Source organism: Lepisosteus platostomus, chromosome 4, assembly GCF_059453375.1.
Source record: "Lepisosteus platostomus isolate fLepPlt1 chromosome 4, fLepPlt1.hap1, whole genome shotgun sequence".
NCBI lineage: Eukaryota > Metazoa > Chordata > Actinopteri > Semionotiformes > Lepisosteidae > Lepisosteus > Lepisosteus platostomus.
The window spans coordinates 43,043,866-43,067,685 of NC_142614.1; the positions used below are offsets into that span (position 1 = coordinate 43,043,866).

The window sequence follows — 23,820 nt, forward strand, 5'->3', positions numbered from 1 at the left end:
TATACATACCCAATTCATAGGTCAGAGTGACAAAAACTGACACAGGAAGCATGTTAAACACAGGGAGTTATAAAGCTAGAGTTTGTCTGGGGACTCTTGGAGGTCCTCATTGACTACTCTGGGGGTTCCCAGCAACAAAGGAACACTTTTCATGAGCAGTTTAGCACACTACTGTGGAAAATCCACATAATTTCCCAGAGGATTAAGTCTGACAGTACTTACAGTCAATCTGTATTTTGTCAATCAACAATTTTGATATTTTACACTTCTGTAACTTTCTGAGCTATATATGCCATGATATAACTGTGGTCTTTTTAAGGCTCCGGGCATGGCCCTAGTAGTTTGCTTATCAGGTTTTCTAGGAATTGATGAGTATTTCAAAAATATGAAAATAAAGATTTCATAAAAACCATCCTGGTGTGTCTAAAGACTGAAATGAATGAGTATGGAAAATTACAAAGTAGGATCTCTGGTAGTTTAAGAGCTACAGCCAAATATACGAAAATGGAGAGGGTCTTCATTCTAAGCAAGATCTCATTAAAAAAAATCCAAAACCTTGGGTCTCCTTTCCTGGGCATTGCAAATTAACAGTCCAACCATTCAAGCCAATTATCCAATTACCAATGAGTCTTCTACCCATCAAGCAGACCATCCATAGCACTAACAGAGATGAAATTGTTGTGGCTCATATGTGATCACCCAATTAAAAAAATCCTTAACACGTAAACAGAAAAGGGACATGAATCAATCAGGTACCAAACAAGCTGGACCATTCAGAAAACGCATAAATCGTTCTAATTTCATGTTTAGACAAAATAAAATACTGGTTCAAAAAGAGGGGATTCTATCTATTCCAAAACCAAAGTCTGACAATCTGAGACAATGGAACTAGTGGAAAAATGGTACAGAAATGATGAATGATGCCAGTTAAAAAATCCATCTCCTCCTTAGATTGAGAGAAAAGAGTGTATGTCCAGAAAAGGTTTGTGTTTTGCAATTTAAAGCAGGCATACACAAGCTTTATAAACACTTTTGTAGGAAAAGATATCAACTTTTGGAAGTTAGCCGATATAAGGTCAAGAGAACATTAAGACATATTCCAATAGTTTGCAATCTTACTTTATTTGTATGTCCAGTGTAGGCGCAGAAAGGCCGGCTTCTGAAGACATTAGTGGCATTGTAACAAAATAATATAATGGGAAAGAGAACTTTGGCAATAGCCATTATTATTTGGAGATTATCCACAACACATCTGTGGTGAAAATGAGTTTCCTCAATCCAGCAGCTCATTCATTCTCAGATCCTAGAATGTATGGATTCTTGGGATATCTTTAAAAAAAATAAAAACGATCTGTGTTTCAGAAGACTACATAGGTAATGTAATAATGATTTAATCAGGCAAGATGTAGATCAGAAGTAGTCTTCAAGAAAGCCTAGATAGGTACAAAAACATCCCAAAATTATCAAAACCCTACCTCCATGAAACAAAAGTACATACTTTTGGGAAATCTTGACAAGGTCATGCCAAGATCAGGTTAACTTCACATGCATTAAACCACTCATTAGTTGAGGTAATGTAATTGGAAAATGCAATGATAACTGTACCTAATTTAAATGGAAGGACAGAGCTTTTAGTGCAAACAGCAAAAAAAAAAACATGGATTATTTACTGAATTTCTGTTGAACAGCCATCTTACTCAATGGGGGTTGTCCCTAGAAGGGTATCCCTGCACTTTAGTCTGCTAAAAGCTTGGCATGAGACTAATATTAAAATACTTTTCCAGGACAATTTAGAATATATGTGAGGGGAGAACCACAATCTTTCTCATTAGACTCTCACATGATTACTAGCAGAAAATGACCGATAAGGACAAAAGGAGAGGTATTTCTTCAGATCAGATTCAGTGTATAAATAGTCAGCTGCCATTCCTGGTCCAGCATCATTGTAACATGTCAGTGTGCCAAAACAAAGATCCTTCCACATATACTCAAATAAAAGCCCCACATTAACCTTCAGCTGTTGCTTGTATGTAACAGCGCACATTGTTAAGAACCTCAAAATGGTTTAAACGTTATGTTCCAGGATCCCCACTAAGAACAGTGCAGAATGAGATACTTTCAATCCATTAGATATCCACCAAGAACTTCTGAAAAGTGAATTTTGAGACTAATCCTGAATGTGGTGAAATTTCATCAAACAGATTTTCTACCAACGAACTAAAAAACACTTCTAAAAGAAAGAACACAAAGGTCTTTTTTAGGATTTAATCCTCATGATAAGTATAGAACAGACAAGCCACTACTAATTGTAGCAGGGTATTCATCTGCTCATCTGTATACTCACTGTTTACTGCTTCATCCAATTCAGGGTGGCATGGGAGTCACAGCCTATCCTGGCAAGTAAGGGACACACAGACACGCAGACAAGCACACAATAACACCAGGGCCAATTTTCCCAGAAGCCAATTAATCTACCAGCATGCCTTTGGACTGTGGAAACAACAGCACCCAGAGAAAACTAACATGAACACAAGTTGGAGCTAAGTGCTGTGTGTGAAGGTTTCCACCTGGCCGAAGCTTTTTCCTGTGGGAAACCCTGATGATGGTTCTCAATACTTTCACAAACATTATGAATAGTAGAGCACACTGGATTATTAAACACCAGGTGGTGTTTTCCATCCCGTAAGCATTAAAAACTGCCAGCAGTGTGATTTTAGCCAGCAAACAGGGACTAAACTGTGTGGCTACAAATCATATGGTGTTCAGGGCGCTGTATTTCTAGTGTTTAGCAGTAAGTATAGTAAGGTTTACTCAAGCTTCTGCACTTTTTTATATCAAGTTTCTGTTTTTAAACACTTTAGCCGTTTAAATTAACACAGTTCATCCTTAAAGAACAAAGCTGTCTTACGGAAAAAGTAAACATTGCAGCAGATAAAATTGCTTTAAATCACAAGTAGTTGAGGAAGTGATCTAGCCCAACCTCTGCCAAAACCCTGGCAGGACACTGGCAACTGCACCATCACAGCAGACTGAAAAACCTCCAGCTGATCAGCAACAGTCATTCATAACATGAGCTTATCCATCATGGCAGTGGCAGTGATCAGAATCATCAGACATAAAAGCTTATGAACAAAAGGAGGTGATCTGGCTAGCTTGTTTGGTTGTAAGTAGCAACCTGATTCAATGAATATAAACAGCTGCTTTGTGAAAGATGTTGGCGTGTCAGCTTTAACAACATATCTGGACAGCTTGTTCCACACTCCCACAACCCTTTGTGTAAAAAAAGCTCCTTCTTTTCTCAGTTTTGAATGCACTTCCCTGTTCGACTGACAGCAAGCTGTAATTGTTTTTAATACCTGACTGAGTAAAAATAAATCAATGAACACAGCTTGGCAGAAGATGTAGCTAGCTAAAATTGCTTACAAAGCTTCAATAGACACTTCATCATAGCTGAGTCATTACTGGCATCAGCAGTTCTTCTGCTTGACTTTTTTTTCTTATAGGTATCCAAGATATACACCATACACTGGAAAGAATATATACTTTAATTTTACATGTCTTAACAGCATTTTATTGAAAGTGATAAATATTTACTTTTATCATCAGTATCTAATTTAAACGAAGTCACTGACTACAATCTAATACCCTAAATGAGGGCTTTAGCTCCATCTATTCATTTTTTAACTGTTTCTTCTACCTGAATTCATCCAATCAGGGTCACAGGGGAGCAACAGCCTATCCCAGGAAGCAGTAGGTGCAAGGCGAGGTACGCTCTGGACAGGATGCCAGTCCATCGCAGGGCACATACGGACACTCACATGCTCCCACCAGGGTCAGTTTTCCTGGAGAACAGCTAACCTTCCAGCACGTCTTTTGACTGTAGGAGAAATCTAGAGCACCTGGCAAAAAACCTATTCCTGGTCCAGAATTCAACCCAGGGCCCCAGCACTGCAAGGCAGCAATGCTGACCCACTGTACCACCATGTTTCCCGGCTTTAGTTTTTTTTTTAACCACATCTGTGATTGACAACACTGCCCCTGGAATACAATGTGATGTTCTGGCTTCAGTTGTATCTGTGTTCAGAATGAAATACATAACCCAATCTGCACAGTTTCACATACAGCAACAAAACCTGCAGGACAGTGTGCCTGGAAGACCCAACCCTTGCTAGTCACACTCTGACAGCTGAAGCAGGGGAAAGTTACAGAAAAAAAGAAATGGAAATTTTAATCTGCTTAACTTTTCTAGTCTGACACTGGGTACACCTCTCTAGAATTGATCTGTTGCCTGAAGCAATCCCGCTTTTCTTTAAGCCAGCCGTGTGGCTTATTCATCACGCCATGAAGGGTCTTACATCTTGATCTGCACAAGACTAAAAATCCAATTCTTCACCAGCGTCTAAGATCAGGGATAAACAGACACAAAAGAAAAAAAAACAGATTAATACACAACCTAATGCAGACTCTGAGACACGAGTAAAAATATTTATAAGACTTTCAGAGCTCCAAATACATTCCCACACAGGCAGCTACCAACTGACCTTACAAACAGGAAAAGTAGTTCTTATATAACTACTATACAGCAATTCTTCTCAGACAAATTTAAGTTGTACAGTCAGCTATGAATAAATATTAAATAAAGTATGTTAAAACTAGAGGAAATTAAAGCATGTTGCAGTGCTGCTGTCTTAGTCTCATCTCTTCATAAAGCTGTTTCAAGACCCTTCTGGCTCATTTTTGTATTTCTGAGCAAATTCTGCATCATGAGGCAGGTAATGTCATGACACAAAGCCAGGAAACTTTTGAAACAAACTGTTTATGGACAGGTAAGACCAAGACAAACTTACCAAAGGGGTGAAAAAGTGTGCATAAGCAAATGCTTTCATATTGATTTTCGTTGCATTAATGCAGCTCAAAAAAGACAAAATATCTGTCCAACGCAACAAAGGTGTTGATCAGAAGAAAAAGAGTTGAAAATGCTATACTGGAAAAGTTACTCTAGCTATAATTCCAAGTGAGCAGGCATTTTATATACTGAAGAAAAAAAAAATCAAGTCAGAAAACACCAGGAACAGGAAATTATTTTAAAGTGGCTGCAGCAAAAGCTTGGCAAAGCATCTCACGTGATCACACAAAGAGTTTGTTTTCATGGGGTTAGAGACTTTAAAGGATATGGAACCAAACAGTGCAAAGAAATGAAGATTACCCAGAAATAATATTTATAACATATTACCATTCATATTAATCTCATGACCACAATTTTGCAGTTGAATTTGCTCTTCCAGTAGTTTTGGCGGACATTATACTTTAGTCATTATCGACATAACAAATAAAATAAAGTGTTAAATATATTATTTTTGGGTAGGTGGAAAAAAAACTGTATTATAAATAATAAATATAAAATTAAATGTTACAAAAATGATTCAAATTAATCAAGAAAAATTCAAGTAAAGATTCGCCAGGGTATTGTCTAACAATACCCCAGTTCTAACAGAATCTTGCAGTCTTATAAAAAGTGTACACAGCTACATATAATTCCACAAGGTTAACGTAAGGTGCAACAGTGAAGAGGTTAATTACTACTTATGAACTTGGTTTCCAAATTAATTTGTTCAACTTTTTTAAATAGTGTGGGCACTATGGTGACAGTGGTTAGCATTGCTGCCTCACAGAGCTGGGGCCCTGGGTTTAATTCCGGACCAGGGGCATTTGTATGTTCACTCCAAGTTCGCGTGGGTTTCCTCCTGGTGCTCTGGTTTCTTTCCCACAGTCCAAAGACATACTGGTAGGTTAACTAGCTTCTGGGGAAACTGACCCTGCTGAGAGTTTGTGCCCTGTGATAAACTGGTGTTGTACCCAAGGTGTACCCCACATTGCACCCACTGCCTGCCAGGACAGAATCTGGCTCTCCTGCAAGCCTGAATTGGATGAATTTAGTAGAAAATAGGAGAATGTCTAAACAGTACGTGAGCATCTCTCAGGTTGAAGGAAGGATCTTTTATTCTCATGAAGCAGAGCACACGTTGAATCCTTATGTTATTTTATCTTGAAAGAACAAGAAATGCTTGAGATCATTACTGTCACATATCCCTGAGCTGGTAACAATAATAAGCAATACATCACGAGACAAAAAGATAGCCAAACAATGTTTTCAATGTTGTTCTGGAAGAGGACACACCAAACCAAGCCATGACGTAAGAGAAGACTTCTTGAAAACATTTAAAAACTGGCCAGGATACCTGAGAAAAATGATGTTTGCCAATACAGTAGCTGTTGCACCACTTGGGGACCAGAAAATACATTTTTGGAAAAACTTTCAATTTAATCCTAACAGTTATTAATCTTCTTAACAGTTATACTGTCTACTGTATATGTCACTGTAGCCTGGATGGAATGGGATAATTATTAATAATCATGCTAATCACATTTTGTATGGCAAGTAATTTATCACAATTAAGAGAAACAGTTATAATCTGCAAAGGCTTTGGATGAATAGCATAAAATGAAAGAAAGTGGCCAGTATAGAGGAAACCCTTGTCAAAGCAACGTGTAACCAACCTACTGAAGACACCAAACATTTAAATGACAAAATCATTACAAATTTACAAGGTCAGCACACATACTATCATGAAAGATAGTATGCAAGTTACCCTTATTTAACTTGCATTGCAAAAATAAAGGGGACACCATCTTCCTGCTACAATTATATTTCAGGCTCTGTCATTTTTTTTCAGGGAATGCAGGGAATTTTTGCCATAGTGCATGGAGAGACTAGATAAACCAATTAATGGTTTTAAGTGATCAAACAGTACATGATTAATTACTAATCTTTATTTAAAAGACATTTGTTCCCATTGAATTATACTTTCCATTCAATTAAGTAGCACAAGTAAAGCGAGCCCACACTATTTTGGGAAGTTTTCTAACTTCAGGTGATAACATCAGGTAAATAGAGTGAATATAAACATGTAACCCATCCAAAAAATGACCGGAAAATGGTACTCCCCATGTGGTACCTTGTCAGATGTTTGATATCGCACAGGGGACTGACTGGGGACTTCAACAGTTGCAGTAAAACTGATGGAAAAGCATATTCTGACAGTTTGAATTGTAAACCTTTGCACTAATTTCTTAAGTATGTATTTGATGTGACAATCAATACAGGATTATCAAGGAAACTAGGAATTTCTCACACCCCTTTGAACTATTTTTAGGTACTGTTTTTTTTTCTGGCTCTAGATGGAATAGCTCAATATAATATTACAAACAGCATCTGCATACGTTTCCCTGCAGAGGTAATTTTCATGCATTTTAAGTATAAATTGCTTGATTAAATAAACCAAGAAATTTGATATATTTTAGTTTTAATTTTACTGACAATGGATAACTAAAAATATTGCCCATCCCTACTCTCCAGAAAATGAAATCTTACAGGTAATCAAGCATGTTTTTAAAACATTAAGGGACGTCAATACATGAGATAGAATGCTGAATAACTGAAAGAAAATCTTCAGAAATCAAGAATCAGGTTATCATGCAGTATAGGCAATCATGAGTTCTCAGATTAAATTAGCTAACGTGCAGCACTTTTCTCCAATGATTTCTCTCCATTTCAGTTCCACTGAGTAGCTTTGATGTCACTGACTGTCGAAGAGGTTTTCTTTTAAACCCAGACCCTAGCAGAGCTTGACTTGGAGCTCACCAGTGCTTAACATCCCTTTACCTCAGGTCAGATTCAGTCCTCGATTAGATCAATGCAACATTTTACACAAAATAAAAATGTGGCTGAAAATTCTTGAAAATGACAGACATAGTAATACTACAATACTATGGCTTAATCCCAAAAAATTCTCCATACCTTATCGCGTCACGTAAATAATTTGTATTTTTAGAGGGCACGAAATGCTTTCTTTGTGGGAATTTATGTTTTTTTTAATTTGTGACAGACAGAAAGATTGAAAATAGTGATAAGTGATTTAGAAACAGATATTCTAACAGAATTCTAAGAAAACAAGAATCCTTACGTACTCCCAATCAAGACACCCATTTAAGCTTAAAAACCACTTACATACACCCTTAATTTAAAAAAAGGGAAAATCTTTTTCTGTCGTAATTTTCATATCTTAAACTGTTTTTTCCCCACATTTGGAGGGACCCCAAGCCAGGTACGAGCTCACTTCCACGGGTGTCTGGATAACCTGGGAAGAGCTCAGCTTTGCCCACAAAATATATGGTGTCTCTAATTCCCAGCTCCAAATCAGCAGAAGAAATCAAACCTAGTCAATAATGAGATACTACAGACCTGCACAGTAGAAAAAAGCAGCAGGTTCAACAGATGGCCTAGATTAGAAGAAGGGACAAACTAATGGCTAAACATGATAAGATCTTCCACGTGTACAAGGACATAATAATGTACATATAATAAGACTCCAGAGATAAAGGACTGGACACTCGTAACTTGAAGAGGGGTAAGCATTGATTTACACTCTCCGTGCACAGCAGATAATGACTAAAACAAATTTGAGGAATTTCTTAATATGCACTTTCATATTCTATTACTATCTTACAATTCCTCTGCTGGCCTGAAGTTGAGTGATAGCGCTCTGCTCCTTTTAAACAACTGCACCAGAGGTACATGTGTAACAAGCGGGAGCAATATGCCACCAGAGAGAGAGAGAACGCTATGAAATATTTTTACCAACTGAGCCTTATCACAGGCAGAAGTATTCAAGCACTACAAGTTCAGGAAAACAAACCAAAGAAAGTGAAGGTCGAATTCTTACTGAGTGTTTTTTTTTTAGGCAGACAAATCTTTATTCCAAATCATTTCAATACAATCAAAAAAACAGACCTGCTGAAAAGCAAAAAGAAAAGTGTCTTCTTGTGAAGGTCTTCTCTTCTTACATAAAAATGGTATTTTTAAGAACACGTCTGTGGACCCTGCAACTCATAATAATTTGGAACTGTAGAAGTTAAATAACTGTGTGGGGAAGACGAAGTTTGAGTGTCTAAGGAGAGAAAAGCAATCACATAGTACTGATCCGTAGTGGTATCATTTGGTAACACTGTACAAGATATGGCCATAAGAATCAGTATTTACTACCAATTAGAAGGCTATATCTAAAACTTTGTAAATAGTACAATTAATTGTGTCAGTTGATATGTCTTTCGCAAAATAAGAAAAGGGAAAAGCCAAAAAACTTTTTAACAGTCTATTCAATAGCCAACGAAAAGAGACTCTTGAAACTGAATTTATGAAAAGCTGAAACAAGGAAGCTTTGTGGCACTGGCGAGAAAACAAACTTGAAAAAAAAAACAGTGAAACTGAGATGTGGACCCAATTCTGCGTAGACCCAAAATGTTATCCAAGAACTGATACCTATTCCTTAAAAATATTAAGGATTTTCTTTCAAACTGATGTGGCGAGAGAAAAGTATATATGGTACAGCCTTAATTATCTGACAGCAATCAACATTCTATATACATATATGCTATATACTGTATGCATGCACAATATTTTGCCCAATCTCATGCTGCTTTGTTTCTCAGTGAGTCAAATACTGCTATTGACGGAGCTTCGCTTGTTCTTTTGCGCTTGTATATATAATTTTGTTATTTGAGAAACATGACAAGTGTGAAGAGAAAGAAAGTAGTTCTTTCAAAGGAACAAAAGCCTGAAGCGTTAAACAGACTAGACAAAGGTGAGTCCATTCAAAAAACTGCATCTGAATTCAGTGCGGGACGGGTTACAGATGGTGACTGGAAGAGGATAAGAAATGAGACAGAAAAGTGGTGTTCTGATCGGGCCTCAATTGAAGGACTGAGGGACAGGAAAACGATGAAGAAATGTGAAGATGAAAAGGTCAGCGAAGCTTTAATCAAAGGGATAAGGGCATGCCTATCACAGGTCCGATACTTCAAGAGAAAGCTCTGATTTAGAGTAGATTAATAAACCAGATTTCATACTTATATTAAACTTACATTACTCTATGATTTGTCTACTCAGTTTCTGCATTATCCGACATTTTCAATCATCCGACATACAATCGGTCCCGTTTAGGTCGGATAATCGGGACTCTACTATATAAGGCATGTAGTTTTCAATGTCATTTATATCTACTCATCCTTTATCTACTGTTTGACTTTGAACTTTACTATGTTATTATCACATGTGATGGTGAAAAGTTATGATTGTTTTTAAAGATTTCACCCTTTAAATGTTGCTAAACATCCATTCCATACAGACCTTTAAGATTAGCCAAAAAAGATACTATATGAATACAGGCCTACATATTCATCTGAAATGGCACTAATGCAAGTCTACTGCCAAAGGACTATTGCGTTTTAAACTACAGGAGAATAGTGTTGTGACATTTATGACTGAACTTCGTACTGAGTTTTTCTTTATCCTGTCCATGTAGTGTTATTAGCAGAAATGCCTTTTCAGTCATTTCAGGCTCATTTTCTCAAAAATATTGTAATTATACAAGTTCACATCAGGAATAAACAACATGAACTTCATCAAATGACGTGTTTGGAAAGGGCTTCTCCAACCATGATGTGGTTTCTGATCAGGTGGAAGAACCAAGAAAGCAGAACTCAACTTTTCACCGAGAGCAGCACTACTACTTTGTAGGCTGATTTCTTCAGATCTTGGGAGTTAAAGTCTGGCACCAGTCAGCACAACATGGATAGAAGCCCTCCAAGGAAAAAGAGTGGATGCTAAAATGGTGATGGCTTACCAGTAGATAGTGCTCTTCCTGATGGACCTAAATTTCCAAATCAATGACCCAGTTTGGTGATCAATTGCACCATGGTGTGGGAGGTGCTGTCCGCTTAATTCGCCGCCCTCGGCGAAGGGCTATCCCACCCGGCTTCTAACACCAATGTAGTGCTTTCGGGTTCACGTATGCTCTCTCGCCGCTGCCGCCTCAGGTCAGCCCCCCCAGGGGACTCGAACCCGGGCCTCCGGCGTCACTCAACAGGGACCCAGCCAGTTGAGCTAAAGGGAAATCTCCTGTCAGCCCGGCGGCTGCGGTCCCTGCTATTCACATGGAAGGGCGGTGACGTCACCACGCTGGTAAGCAGACTCACACAACCTGCAATGGCGGCCATACGCATTACAATATACTTAATTCCACTGGTGAAGCAGTTTCTTACTTCCCTGCCTCTTCTGCTGTACAGTGGGGCTACTATGCGTTAGATGGGCACTACACTTCAGTGGTGGATGGTCACCCATTCTACATGAGAGTGCACTTGGAGATCCATCAGGATGAAAAGCATTATATAAAAGTGTACTGAAGAAGGCTCCACAGCCAAAACGTTGTGTTTTCTTTCTTCTCTTTTCAGCATGGAATAAACCTATTACTTGTTCCTTATTACAAAATAACCTACTTTGGTATGAAACGACTTCCAAAATCACATCTATGCGTTTGCTTTTTTATAATTTCACAGCTTAGATCACCAACTACGTCCCCTTTCCCTCAGGACAGTTAGCACAGTGCTCAAATTATTTATGGGAATTGTTCAATCATCCTAAAGGTAGTCCATACATTAAGAACCATAAGTCACATTGCCTTGCCAAGCTCAGGCTCAAAGGTAGCCAGAATTGAAACAGGAGAGCTCAGGCATACTTTGATCATTCTGAATTTCTTATTCAGGCAATGCAAGTGAACACACGAATAACCAGTAGTAAACTAATATACAAGTGCACACAAATGTAACCTTAAGCGAACAAACCTAAAGAGATTTAGCTTATTATTACACTTTCGTCTGTACAAACATTCTGCATAGCTATGTTTGGTAGTCACAAGTGTAATACTCTACAATCCTGTCCAGGATTTCTTATTTTAGTTGGTTTGTTTGTTTTTAATTTAAAATGCACTGTAAAGATCTCCTGTCAAGCAAGTCAGATGCTGGCAAGAACGTAATCATCTTTGAAAATGGTACCAAACAAGGTTAGAAACTAAGGGTAGCTATTATTAAGAATTATAACGATGAAACTAAAAAAGTTCGATATGAGCACATAAAAACGGTCAGGTTGTATTTCAAGAGCGACTGAAGTGTTGATTTCAAGACCCAGACCACCTACAGATTCTGTTGTTGTTTATTGTAGAGCGCGTATTATTACAGGGTACGAACGTATAAATATTTACAGCATTATCACTGCCAAGGTGCTCATTCTAATCACGAACCTTGACGAAACTATGGCAGCTACATAAAACTCTTTTTCGTATTAAATTGGAACCGTCTCCATACTCCTGAAACCCACACAAGATGTTCTGAAGAAATAAAAATGTTAAACCTCTCTGTCCTTCAGTCCCAGCAGCAGCACCTCTTCCATCAGCGTGAGCCGAGTCTCTTTGGAATCTCCCTTGTCATCGTCTTCCTGCTCATCCCCGCGGCGGGGCTCGTAATCCTCGTCCCCGGATCCCCTCTCCTTGTCGGCGGCGGCGTTGCGAGAGGCCTCGGTCCGCCTCTGCACCAGGCCCGAACTCCGCTGGGTCAGGGAAGTCATAGTCTGCAGACAAGTCCTAACAACGGCGAAAACACGAAAATCCTGGTCTCGTCTTGCCTGCGATCTGAACTCTCGGAGGTTATCGGTTCATAAATGAACTCCGATGGTGGTTTTATTCCCGTTTTCGCATTCAGATAGCTATTAAAATAACAGCAATCCCCGATTCACTCAGTCTCCCCTTTTTCTACCTCCACTCCTTCTTTCTCTCTTACTAGTTGATCCAATATGGCGATGAGCGATGACGACAGCAGTGGATGTGGCACTCTAGCCACCCTCAGGTAGGGATGGGAAACTATACAAACAGCTACCCTGCCAAGGTAAATTTGATCAAGTTATTGCACTACAATACACACATAAAAAAACAGTCTTGTAGAACTACTTTTGCCTCATATAGGAGCTCCATGACAAAAACATACTGACACAAATACTGTCTGTGCTTGCATTTTTTTAATGCCACTCTTTTGGCTTGAACATGAGACAGTAAATTATTTAAAATCAATTAAGCTATATTGTAATTCAGCAATAACTGTGTAGCATTTAGTAGTAGTGAAAAAAAGTGTTTATGAAATATTTTACTTAATTCAAAAAACTAAATGATAATCTTCCAGAGTCTGGATCAATATGGTCAATATTATCAGGTTAGTTGTCATTACGCATTCATAATTACTCTCCAGAAAGTGCAGACAACAATCAACATGATCATAAAAACACCACTTAAATAGCATAAAGAGGAAAACATCTAAAAGATAAAATTGAAGACTTTTTAATCACCACTATTCCTGCTCCTGAGGTCAATTACATGAACTGTCTCTGTATCACAGGAAACAGTGAAGAGACACCTTTGGCATGAAAGAAAGCATTGCAGCTTCAAACCATGGGTTGAAATGACCAATATATCACAAATGCCTAAAATGGGCTTTTTCTATAAAGACATTTGATCTGTGGAGATATTAAAAAATCATGGACTTTTGTGTTCCAAGATGAGATACCAAGAATATTATGTAGTGCCTATAATTAAATATATAAAATATGGGAATTGATAAGGTTTTTATCAGTGCACACACTGAGGAACAGTAAAATAGGTGGTGCATTTGCAAAAGTAAAGAAAATCATTGCATTCTTTACCACTAGGTAGTAATCCCAAACATGAACTGTAGATATAGGATACCTGCTTTATGTTAAGTCATAAAATACAACAATAACTTATTGAATTATTCTCTCCAGCTCCGTAACATGAACTCAGTTGTAGTGGTAGGGAATGACCTCAGTGAAAGAATAAACTCAAAGACTGCAGTCGGTACATATACTCTGAGGGGTTGGAATTGACTGTAATTGAATGGACAAACATACAGGAAGATACACACTCAAAAATATATTGTTAACATTGTGTGATTAAATGCCTAAAATATATACATCTAGCTTAATGGGAGAGTGATGTTTGAATAGATAAGAACCACCTATTTTGACTGAACAACAATGATTCTTTAGATAAACAAAAAAACAGAATTTAGTTATTACTGAACCTTTACACAATCCATGCCTTTCACAGTACTTTCTTCACTTATGTACCAAATAATAATGTGATCTACTGTAGTACATGGTTCTTTAACCTGAATCCACTAATAGGCTTGTTGATAAAAGCAAAAATTAAGCTGTTGCTTATAAAACATTGTATTCCTACATTTATAAATGTTGTCAGAACATTTTTTGAATGGTGGAATTGACTTTTAAATTGATTAGGATACCCACAAAACTCACATGTAGGAAAACACATACTCCTGACTCATAAACACTATGAAACATTAATATGAGTAAAATATTAATTAAATATTATTAATTGTGGCTTTATATCAGGGTAGGTAAGAAAGTCATTTTTTTGTGTCATACACAAAGCTTGAATGTTCAAAAATAATTTGTTTCAGGATCTTTCACAAAAAAGTCATTCTCATATGTAGAATAAAAAGTACAGTATATCAATAACAAGTTTTGCTGTTATCTAGCTGTAACCAAGGGAGAGCATTGTTTGTATGATCTCCCAAGATTCTCATTAAATTGCAGTGAGTCTAGATCCCTGGAGGCATGAAAATAAGTTTACTCTCCTTGGTGACAAAATTGCATCTTTCTTTTCATCATGCACGTACACTAATGTATGTTGCATATTCTTTTTTACTTATGTCCACTTAACGGTACATATTTAGAAACTTTAGAAGACAGTTGGTAGATTAGGGTGAGAGAATCACTTATTAAAGTAGATACTGTATCATTGTTAGTACATTACCAAAGGACATGGATTAAGGAGAAGTCCAGTGACTTCTATACTGTTTACTATATTTTTCTGTCCATTTAGAAAACCATAGGGTGTTTAAAAAAAGGTAAATGTTTTTTTCAATAGAGCCAACAACAATTTGCAAACGTTTTCTTGCCATTTTACAGTTTCTAGTCTATTTATCATAATTAGTTATACTGTAGTTTAAAGTGTAGGTAACAATTACCAGTAATTGGAATATTACTTAATATTAGACTTCCCAGAAAAACATTATTATTTAATGAGTTTCTGATGTATATTAAAACCATGTCATTTATCACAAGCTGTCTTATATTGCCTGAGAAAATTACTGTGTGATTACTAAACTCATGGATCTCTTAAATACAAGTGTCATGACTCTTAGGTCACTGTTGTCATTTTATTTCTTCATACTATCTGAATTGCATTTATGTTTACTGTATTTTGTATGTCCTGCTGATAGCATATACAGAACCTCCCCACACCCCCATGATTCCAGCTGATGTAAACTATATATTTTTTATGTCCCTTCATCTGGTTGCAATGATAAGCTTTGGTCAGAGAAGGATAGGAATATAATATAGGCTCATCTGGTTTGTTTATTATTAGCTAATTGATCTGAGGATCTCATGGTTGAGGTACTGTATAAGCCTGAACATTATGACTTGGTAGCATGTTCCAGACCCTCACAACCCTTTGTGTAAAAAGCATCAACTATTTTCAGGGCCTGTTAAATGCATTTCCTCATAGTTTCAGCTTGTATCCTCTAATTTGTGTTTTATTGTTAATTCTGTAAAAGTCTGTTGGGTTGACTTTGCCAATGCCTTTGAGAATTTTGAATACTTGAATCAGGCCCCCTCATAGTCTTCAAGACTTCAAGGCTAAAAAGATTAAGTTCTTTTAGCCTGTCAGTTCTGGATATTCTTTTAAGCCAGGGATTGTGTCTGGCCGATCTTTTCTGGAGTGGCTACAGCGCAGCAGGATCTTTTAATTAACATTCTGACCAACTTTTTACACAATATTCTAAATAAATTCTCGTGGGTTTCCTCCAGATGCTCCCAGAAGCCAAAAAACATACTGGTAAGTTAATTGGCTTCTGGGAAAACTGGCCCTAGCGTTAGTGTTTATCTGTCCACTTCAACTGCTGCTCATGGGAAGATTCTGTTCCGTGCTTCAGCAGAACTGTTTTAAAATGTTGCAGTCTGTTCTTTATTGATTCCTTCTGTATCCTGTGCCTTTCAACATCTTAACCTCATTCCTACATAGCTTTATTGAAAATATAAACTTGTTTTGGACTGTACTTGTCCATTTACAAAATATAGCATGCATATGCAAGCATGCATAACAGTTCCTTAATGGCCTTCACCTGTTTTTCTTAGACTTGATTATATTAAATGTCTAGGTTTTTGTTGGCATTCTCTTTAGTAGGTGCTCTAACAAACCTGAGTAAAAAAGCTGCCATTAGCCATGTCTCCCATTTTAGTTTCTGCTGCTTTGCTATTTTTCCAATCTACTGGAATTTACCGTTTCCAAGATTATCACTTTTTTCTTTTTCAGGTCCGACCATCCATTTGCGGTAAATGCTTTATCTTTAAAAGACCATGGCCTATTGCATGGCACACTCATACAGTACATATGGAGGTAATTTAGAGAGCTCAGTTAACCATTTTAACCAACATATCCAGTGAAAACCCATGCAGACAGAGAGAAAGAGGCCTTGCAAACTCCACATAGAACGTATTTGGAATCAAACTCTGCATATATTAGATGTCTGAATTCAATGGTGTGTAGCATACTCCTAAAACTATACCTCTTGAATGTTTTTGTATAATGTTTTTGCTGTTTTCTGTTGTGTTTGCAGCTAGGCTAGCAAAACACAGGAAATGTTACAGTAATAAACCACAGTGAGCAGGCTTTTTTAGAGCACTTTTCTTTCTATTGTGAAAAAGAAAAATATATACCATTTATATCTTGACACATGAGAGTACAGAGCAGTGATAGTTAGATCTCATCCAGGAATGTTAATTTTAAAATATTCAATTCCTGTGTATACTGTAGTAAAACAAAATCAATGAATTAAGTTAAAAGCTAAAGATATCAAAGGGAATGAAAACCAGATGAACCCTTGGCTCAGCAAAGAGAGGAAGGAATACACGTATACAGGATGTACAAGCGTAGTTGATATCTCTACATATTTAAGCTCCCACGTATCTTTTGGAACATGAAAACACTGTTCTTCATTATGACCAAGATACTTTTTGGTAGTCTAATATCATACCAAATGCCCAACAGGTTAGCAAAAAAATCTGGCCTAAAAACTCTAGAAAACTTTTCATTCTGTGCCTTTCCTGTTTAAAATACTATTTTAAAATCATCAATCTCTTATTGACCTTGTGTGCATATTACACTCATGATGGTTTACCAAAGCAAAGCTGCACAGCCTTTACAATTTTCATTGTTTTCCCTTCAGATTCATTCATCTTTAATACAGGGTATATACTGTAATTAAAGGTGCCAAATGCAAGACAGGTTTCTTGCCTTCTTGCCTTGCATTTAACTGTAGGATAGAGAGGCATGTGTGTCCCATAATTTTTTTACTAATTAGCAAGAATACCCACTTAGTAGTGACACACTGAAACGCGGTATGTATTTTTGATGTTATCAATTGTTCGAGAAAACATCTTTACTTGTCATGTTCTCCACAGGCAAATACCCATTGAGGTGCATATTACTTTTTATTCAATGGTGCAATCCAACAATTGGAAAACAGATGGAATGCTATTTTTTGTTGTCATTTTTGCTCAAGGGTATCTGGATATCTTTTCCAAAGCATGAAAGGCTTTTCCAAAATTAAATTCCAGCAATCAATATCAGTAGAAAAAAACACAATAGGTGAATGGATCTTGGAATTTAAAATATCATCATATGAAAGGATTAGATGTTTTTCAAGATTGTGTAGGATAATTAGTTTCAGTTTGGGAGTTTTATTTCAGGATATAAAACTCCCATAACCATATAGTAAAGACAGTATTTGAATGGAATCATCAATCCACCTTTTAATGTTTACTGCTTTATGTCATGATAAAAGCAGACTAAAATGCAGTAAAAGGCAATGAAAGCACAGCAGAATAGATTTAGAATATTTTAAAGATGCATTGTTATTATGATTGACATCATCTCAGAGTTAAGTGCTGGCACACGTTTTTGTTACAACTTCCGATTTCACTTCATAGGAATTCCTTCAAATGTTAAAAATTTAGCTTGAACAATCATCCAGGTAATATTAAATACTGGCAAAATGAAACCCCATCTAATACTAGAGATTTCATTTTCCTTCCCTAGGATGATCAATTTTAACCCCCTTAACCCCAACTCCTCCATGGGCACTGTATAAATGGCTGACCCTGTGCACTGACCCCAGGCTTCTCTCCCTGTCTGTATGTCTCATGGAGAGCAAGTTGGGGTATGTGAAGAAAGACAAATTCCTAATACAAGAAATTGTATGTGGCCAATAAAGTGATCTTCTCTTATCAATACTGCGGCCCTCTACTATTCAGCATTTACACGTTCCTACTTGGTCAATTATTAAAATAACATGGTCTGAATTATCACTTCTCTGCTGGTTATACTCAAATCTACGGCCATACTAAACCCGACAGTTGAAGTAGCTGTTTCTGTGCTCCCTAATTCCATCTATGATGACTCAAAATTTCTTTCAGTGGCAAGACTGAGGACATGTACCTCCCATCATCTATGTAAAGCCAGTGCAGTAACCCTCTCTGTGGATGGCAGTGTACAATCTACATTGAGGAATTTGGGGTTGATAATTTGATCCAGGCTTGACTTTTGACCCACAAATATACAAAATATTGTAAAAGCATTCTTCCATCTCAAAAATATTGCCAGACTACATCCTATGTGGTCTCTGATTATAATTGAAAAGCTGATCAACACATCCATCTTTTCTTGAATGGATTACTGTAATGCCCTACTCATTGGCATATCTAAATCCACACTAAACAAACTTCAGTTTGTCCAGAATTTGACAGCCAGAATCCTGACCAGGTTGCATGCAAGTCATCACTGGCACCTCAGTTCCTATCTGCCTTATCTTCCTACTTTGCATCTAACAACATTTGTTCCTTTGATTCTGGTCTCCCGTTTGTCCTCCAAGCTCGCTTACACTTTATGGAAGACAGGGCTCCAGTTCTCTGGAATTCTATCCCCAAGAATATCAAGAGTCACCTACTATGAGCGCATTCAAATCCAGACTCAAAACCGTCGTCTTCAGAAAGACTTTAATTTAATTGTGGTCTGTGTCTGAACTTTGCATCTTCTGCTACATTCCTAATCTTTGCATCTTCTACTACATGTCTAAAATACAATCTAATCTTGTATTTCTTTGTGCTAAATTGATCTAAATGTATCTTTTTGTTTATTTTCATTCATTTTCTTACTTTTCCTTTAAAGTGCTTTGAGACTATTTTTTAATGCACTTTATAAAATTGTGTATAATAATAATAATAATAATAATAATAATAATAATAATAGTACAATGACCAGTGCTTATACGTGCTGTGTGATCACAGGGCTCAACACCATAGTCACAAATGACTGGAAGACCACAACATAACAGGATAGAAAGGAAGTCAAACTTATTGTCTGTCTTTGAGGAAAGCTAGCGCTATTATACAGTACAAATGCATGTACTGTACAGTAGGTAACAGTAATTTCTGATGGTGTTAACAGTAAATTTACAGTTTTCCAGTTAGTATGGAAACAGCAACTCTTATTACAGTGAAAAATACCATATATAATTGTTGTGATACTGTATAGAATGTAGACTTTAGCAATAATGAGTAAACCATAAAACCATTGTACTGTATATAAGAGAAGATTGACATTTTCTTTTTTCAACTAAAAATATTGCAGCTTGACAAGCACATCTCTTCAAGCCTAATGTCAAATCCATAACTGACCTTTTCAATTTTAATAAGCAAAGAACTGTTGTTTTGGTAGTTGCTTGTAACCACTAGTGTGCAAAGTTTACATTTGTGATTTTTCAGTCTCATCAGACTGAGATGTGTTTGATATGGATTCTTCTGAAAAGCCCTCATACTTGTTAGAGCGTGTTCCACATACCTACTGTACACTGACAGCAAGGTCAAGAAGACATTCGGTCCAGTGATTCTCACTCTCAGACCTGCAGGTTTTATAGATAACACAAACCCTTCAATAAGTACAAACTTAGAAAAAAAAGTCAATTATTGATTAAATAGAGTCATTAGGGGCTCAGAAGAAAGGAAGAATAGAAAACCCTATGCCTTTCTAGAACTAGGAGTGAGGATCACTGATTTAGTCAAAAAAGAAGCAGCTCTTCCAACTGGACACTTGGTCCACAATTGAAATAGTTCCCAAACTGAAGACGTTCTCCTGAAAGACTTGGTTTCATTCCCAGGTTGGCTATAAAATTATCTTTATTAAAAAATAAGCCAGGGCAACATCCATAACTCCTGCCTCTGTCATATAGTGGCCAACCCTAGGCTTTTTGTTGTTGTGGAAGACAACGCTATCATACTACTGTACTTCTTTCATCTTGAATTCTGGCACTTATTCGGTTCTCATGTCATAAACACATTTCATGTCCTGGAGAAAATGTTGTGAATGATTAATGTTTAAAAACGTTTGCCTGAAGAGGAAGATCTACAATGCTATTCTTTTGATCCTCTCATGTGTGGTTATTTGGCTCTCACATAGGGGAGCACCTATCTGTCAGATGTAATAATGTAATAAGCAGGCACTAAAATATAAACTGGATCTAAAATAAATGCAAATGTAATTCTCTGGTGGTTGAAATCATTGTCAGAAAATATGTAAATATTTTCTATAAATAACTCAGAAATTCAAGTTCATGTTGAGGAGGACTGTCCTTTACACTACAATTACAGTAACTACGTAGCAGGATACAGTACGTCATGCATAAAGAAAGACAACTGGTTTGATCCTTACACATTTAAACAGCACCTAACTCATTTGCAGGGTATCACAACACCAAGGAATGTATCAGGGAATCAACAGTAAACAAACACATGAAATAAATCTGTTTGATAAAAAAAAACACTTAGTCCAACCACGTATAAAACAGCAAGTCTACAAAATCGTGACTGTAGCTATTTAGATTCACTACCTCTATTCCACTATATTGAATAGTTGCAGATCATTTACTCTTCCGAGAGCTTTGCAATTTAACATTCTGAAATCATTTGTAGCAAAAGAACTATTCCAATTTTAAGACCTTTAGAATACAACATAATGATGCATTACCCAGTGATTTCATACAGTATCATCCATCAGCCAGATTCCTGTCACACCAATAACCAATGAACCAATAGGATCCATAAACCAAATGACATTTTAAAAGCACTCGCAATATTGCTTCCGAGTCTGTAAAACCTACTGAAATGTATTCATTCTTAACTCTCAGTTTTAAATGATTGTATTACTTTTTTAATTAATTATATTATAATCTAAAAAATAATCCTTGTTGTTGAATGTCAATGTTAAAGTTAAATTCAAGCTATAAGCTGTTATTTGCAAGAGAAACCAACTTTGATTAGTTTAAAACTAGTCATTTAGTTCATATTAGTTTTAAACTAGTTGTATTTGTGGGATTGCTACAGTATTGTAAATCTGAATAAATATTTAGAAAAATAATTTATAAACAGTGCCTATAGAAAGAAAGTCTGCACCCCCCTTGGACTTTTTCAAATTTTATTGTGTTACAGCATGGAACCATGATGTATTTAACTGAGAATTTTTGCCACTCATCAACACAACACAAAGTACTCCAGACATTTTACTAAATTAAATAAAATTAAAAAACAGCAAATAATTGAATGCAAGAAGAACTGCAGGAAAGGAGGCTACAAAAAGGCCTAAGGCAACTCTAAAGGAGTTACAGTCCTCCATGACAGAGATGGGAGAAACTGTGTATGAGACGACAATAGCACGCACACTTCATAAATCTGGCTAGTATGGAATGGCGGGAAGAAGAAAGCCTTTGTTGAAAGAAAGTCATATCACATCTAGGCTGGAGTTTGCCCAAAGGCATGTGAGAGACTCAACAATTTGGAGGAAGATTCTATGGTCTGATGAGACCAAAATTGAACTTTATGTTTGGTGTAAACCGAACACAGCACATCACACTGAGAACCCCATCCCTACAGTGAAGCATGGTGGTGGCAGCATCATGCTTTGGGGATGATTCTCTGCAACAGGGACTGGAATGTTCATAAAGATAGAAGGAAAAATGGAGGGAGCTAAGTACAGAAATATCCTGGAGGAAAATGTGCTGCAATCCGCAAGAACACTGGGACTTGGAAAACGATTTGTCTTCCAACCGGACAATGACCCGAAACATACAGCAAAAGCCTCACTGGAGTGGCTTAAAATCAAAAAGGTTAATGTCCTGGAGTGGCCCAGTCAAAGCCCAGGCCTCAAACCCATTGAGCATCTGTGGAATGACTTAAAAATTGCTGTTCACAAACGGTTGAGAAATTTTGCCAAGAAGAATGTCAAGATGTGCAATGCTGATAGAGATCCAAAGAGACTTACAGCTGTAATTGCTGCCAAAGGTGGTCTTACCAAGTATTACTTACTATGGTGAAAAAGCACCCAACAGCAATTATAAATCATTTGTACCTAAACAAAATACAAATATTAAAATAAGAATTTCATCAAGTATTTTCAGGATTCTTACTTCCAAGATTACTGGCAATCAATGCATGAGAAGACTCAGCAGATGAGTATAGCATAAGAATTGCTACTACCTGTACGTGTCAGGTTGTAAGAAAGTGAAGTCTAATTGCAGGTATACTCAGTTAAGCTACAAAACTAACATGGAGAGGACATGCGTAAGAGACAGGAAGCAAACTGACAGTTTTAAAGATTAAACTAAGTGGATCCTCAGTTACAGTTTGGTATAAACTGAAAGTATTTAGAATATAGCAGAGATATTGTCAAGAAACTATTTCCAAGGCCTGCAAACAAGAGAGCATGTTTTAAGAGAGAACGTGCAGATTGGAACATCTGCCTGGGGTAAAAACTTCTAATGGGATGTTTAAATTAGAAATATTTGACAGTAACATAAAACATAATTGGTATGGTGGCACAGTTGTTAGCATTGCCGTCTTGCTGTGCTGGGGCCCTGGGTTCAATTCTCAACCTGGGGTGCTGTCTGTGTGGAGTTTGTATGTTCTCCCCGTGATTGTGTTGTTTTTCTCCGGGTGCTTCAGTTTCCTTCCACAGTCCAGAGACATACTTGCAGGTTAATTGGCGTCTGGGAAATCCGGCTCTTGTGTGAGTCTGTTTGTATCTGTGCGTGCCCTGTGATGGACTAGCGTCCTGTTCAGGGTACCCCTCCTTGTGCCTACTGCTTGCCAGGTTAGGCTTCGACTCCCCCCCTCAACCCTGAATATGATGAAACAGTCAGAAAACGGATGAATGGAAAATACTTTGTTTTGTGTTACAAAGGAAATTAGATCCAATAAATTGTATGTTCACTAGGGAAATATAGCTGAAGGATCTATTAACATTTGAAGTGGATATTTTCCCCATGGTGTTGAAAAAGTACTATAAACTGGGAGTTATCCCTACAAGAAAAGATTTAACACCACCATGTTATACCCCAGTCATGATCTCTTTCCAGAAGGTAGGTTTTAAAACAAAGGACTAGCTGTCAGAAAATCAAAACTAAGATCAATTTTAGATAAGATCAATTCATTGGCCATATACAATTTCTTGTACAGGTATTTAGAATTTGTCTTTTTGCATACCCTAACTTCCTCTCCATTAGACACACAGAAAGGGAGAGAGAAGCTTGGCATCAGAGCACAGGGTCAGCCATTTATACAGCGCCCCTGGAGCAGTTGGGGTTAAGGGACCTGCTCAGGGGCCCAACGGAGTAGGATTCCTCTGCCAGCCATGGGATATGAACCGGCAACCTTCCAGCCACAGGCAC

The 23,820-nt window shown here is 37.2% G+C and overlaps 1 protein-coding gene and 1 long non-coding RNA gene across 2 annotated transcripts in view; one reads left to right on the forward strand and one right to left on the reverse strand.

Moving 5' to 3' along the window:
* Window positions 1-12,751, reverse strand: part of golph3a (golgi phosphoprotein 3a) — a 29,832-nt gene extending 17,081 nt beyond the window's left edge. Inside the window, exon 1 of the mRNA XM_088629536.1 lies at window positions 12,305-12,751. Coding sequence (XP_088485662.1) covers window positions 12,305-12,517 — 213 coding nt within the window. The 5' untranslated portion in view covers window positions 12,518-12,751. The remainder of the gene's footprint in view (window positions 1-12,304) is intronic.
* LOC148673190 (uncharacterized) overlaps window positions 1-23,820 on the forward strand; it is a 330,310-nt gene that overhangs the window by 232,752 nt on the left and 73,738 nt on the right. The window lies entirely within an intron of this gene.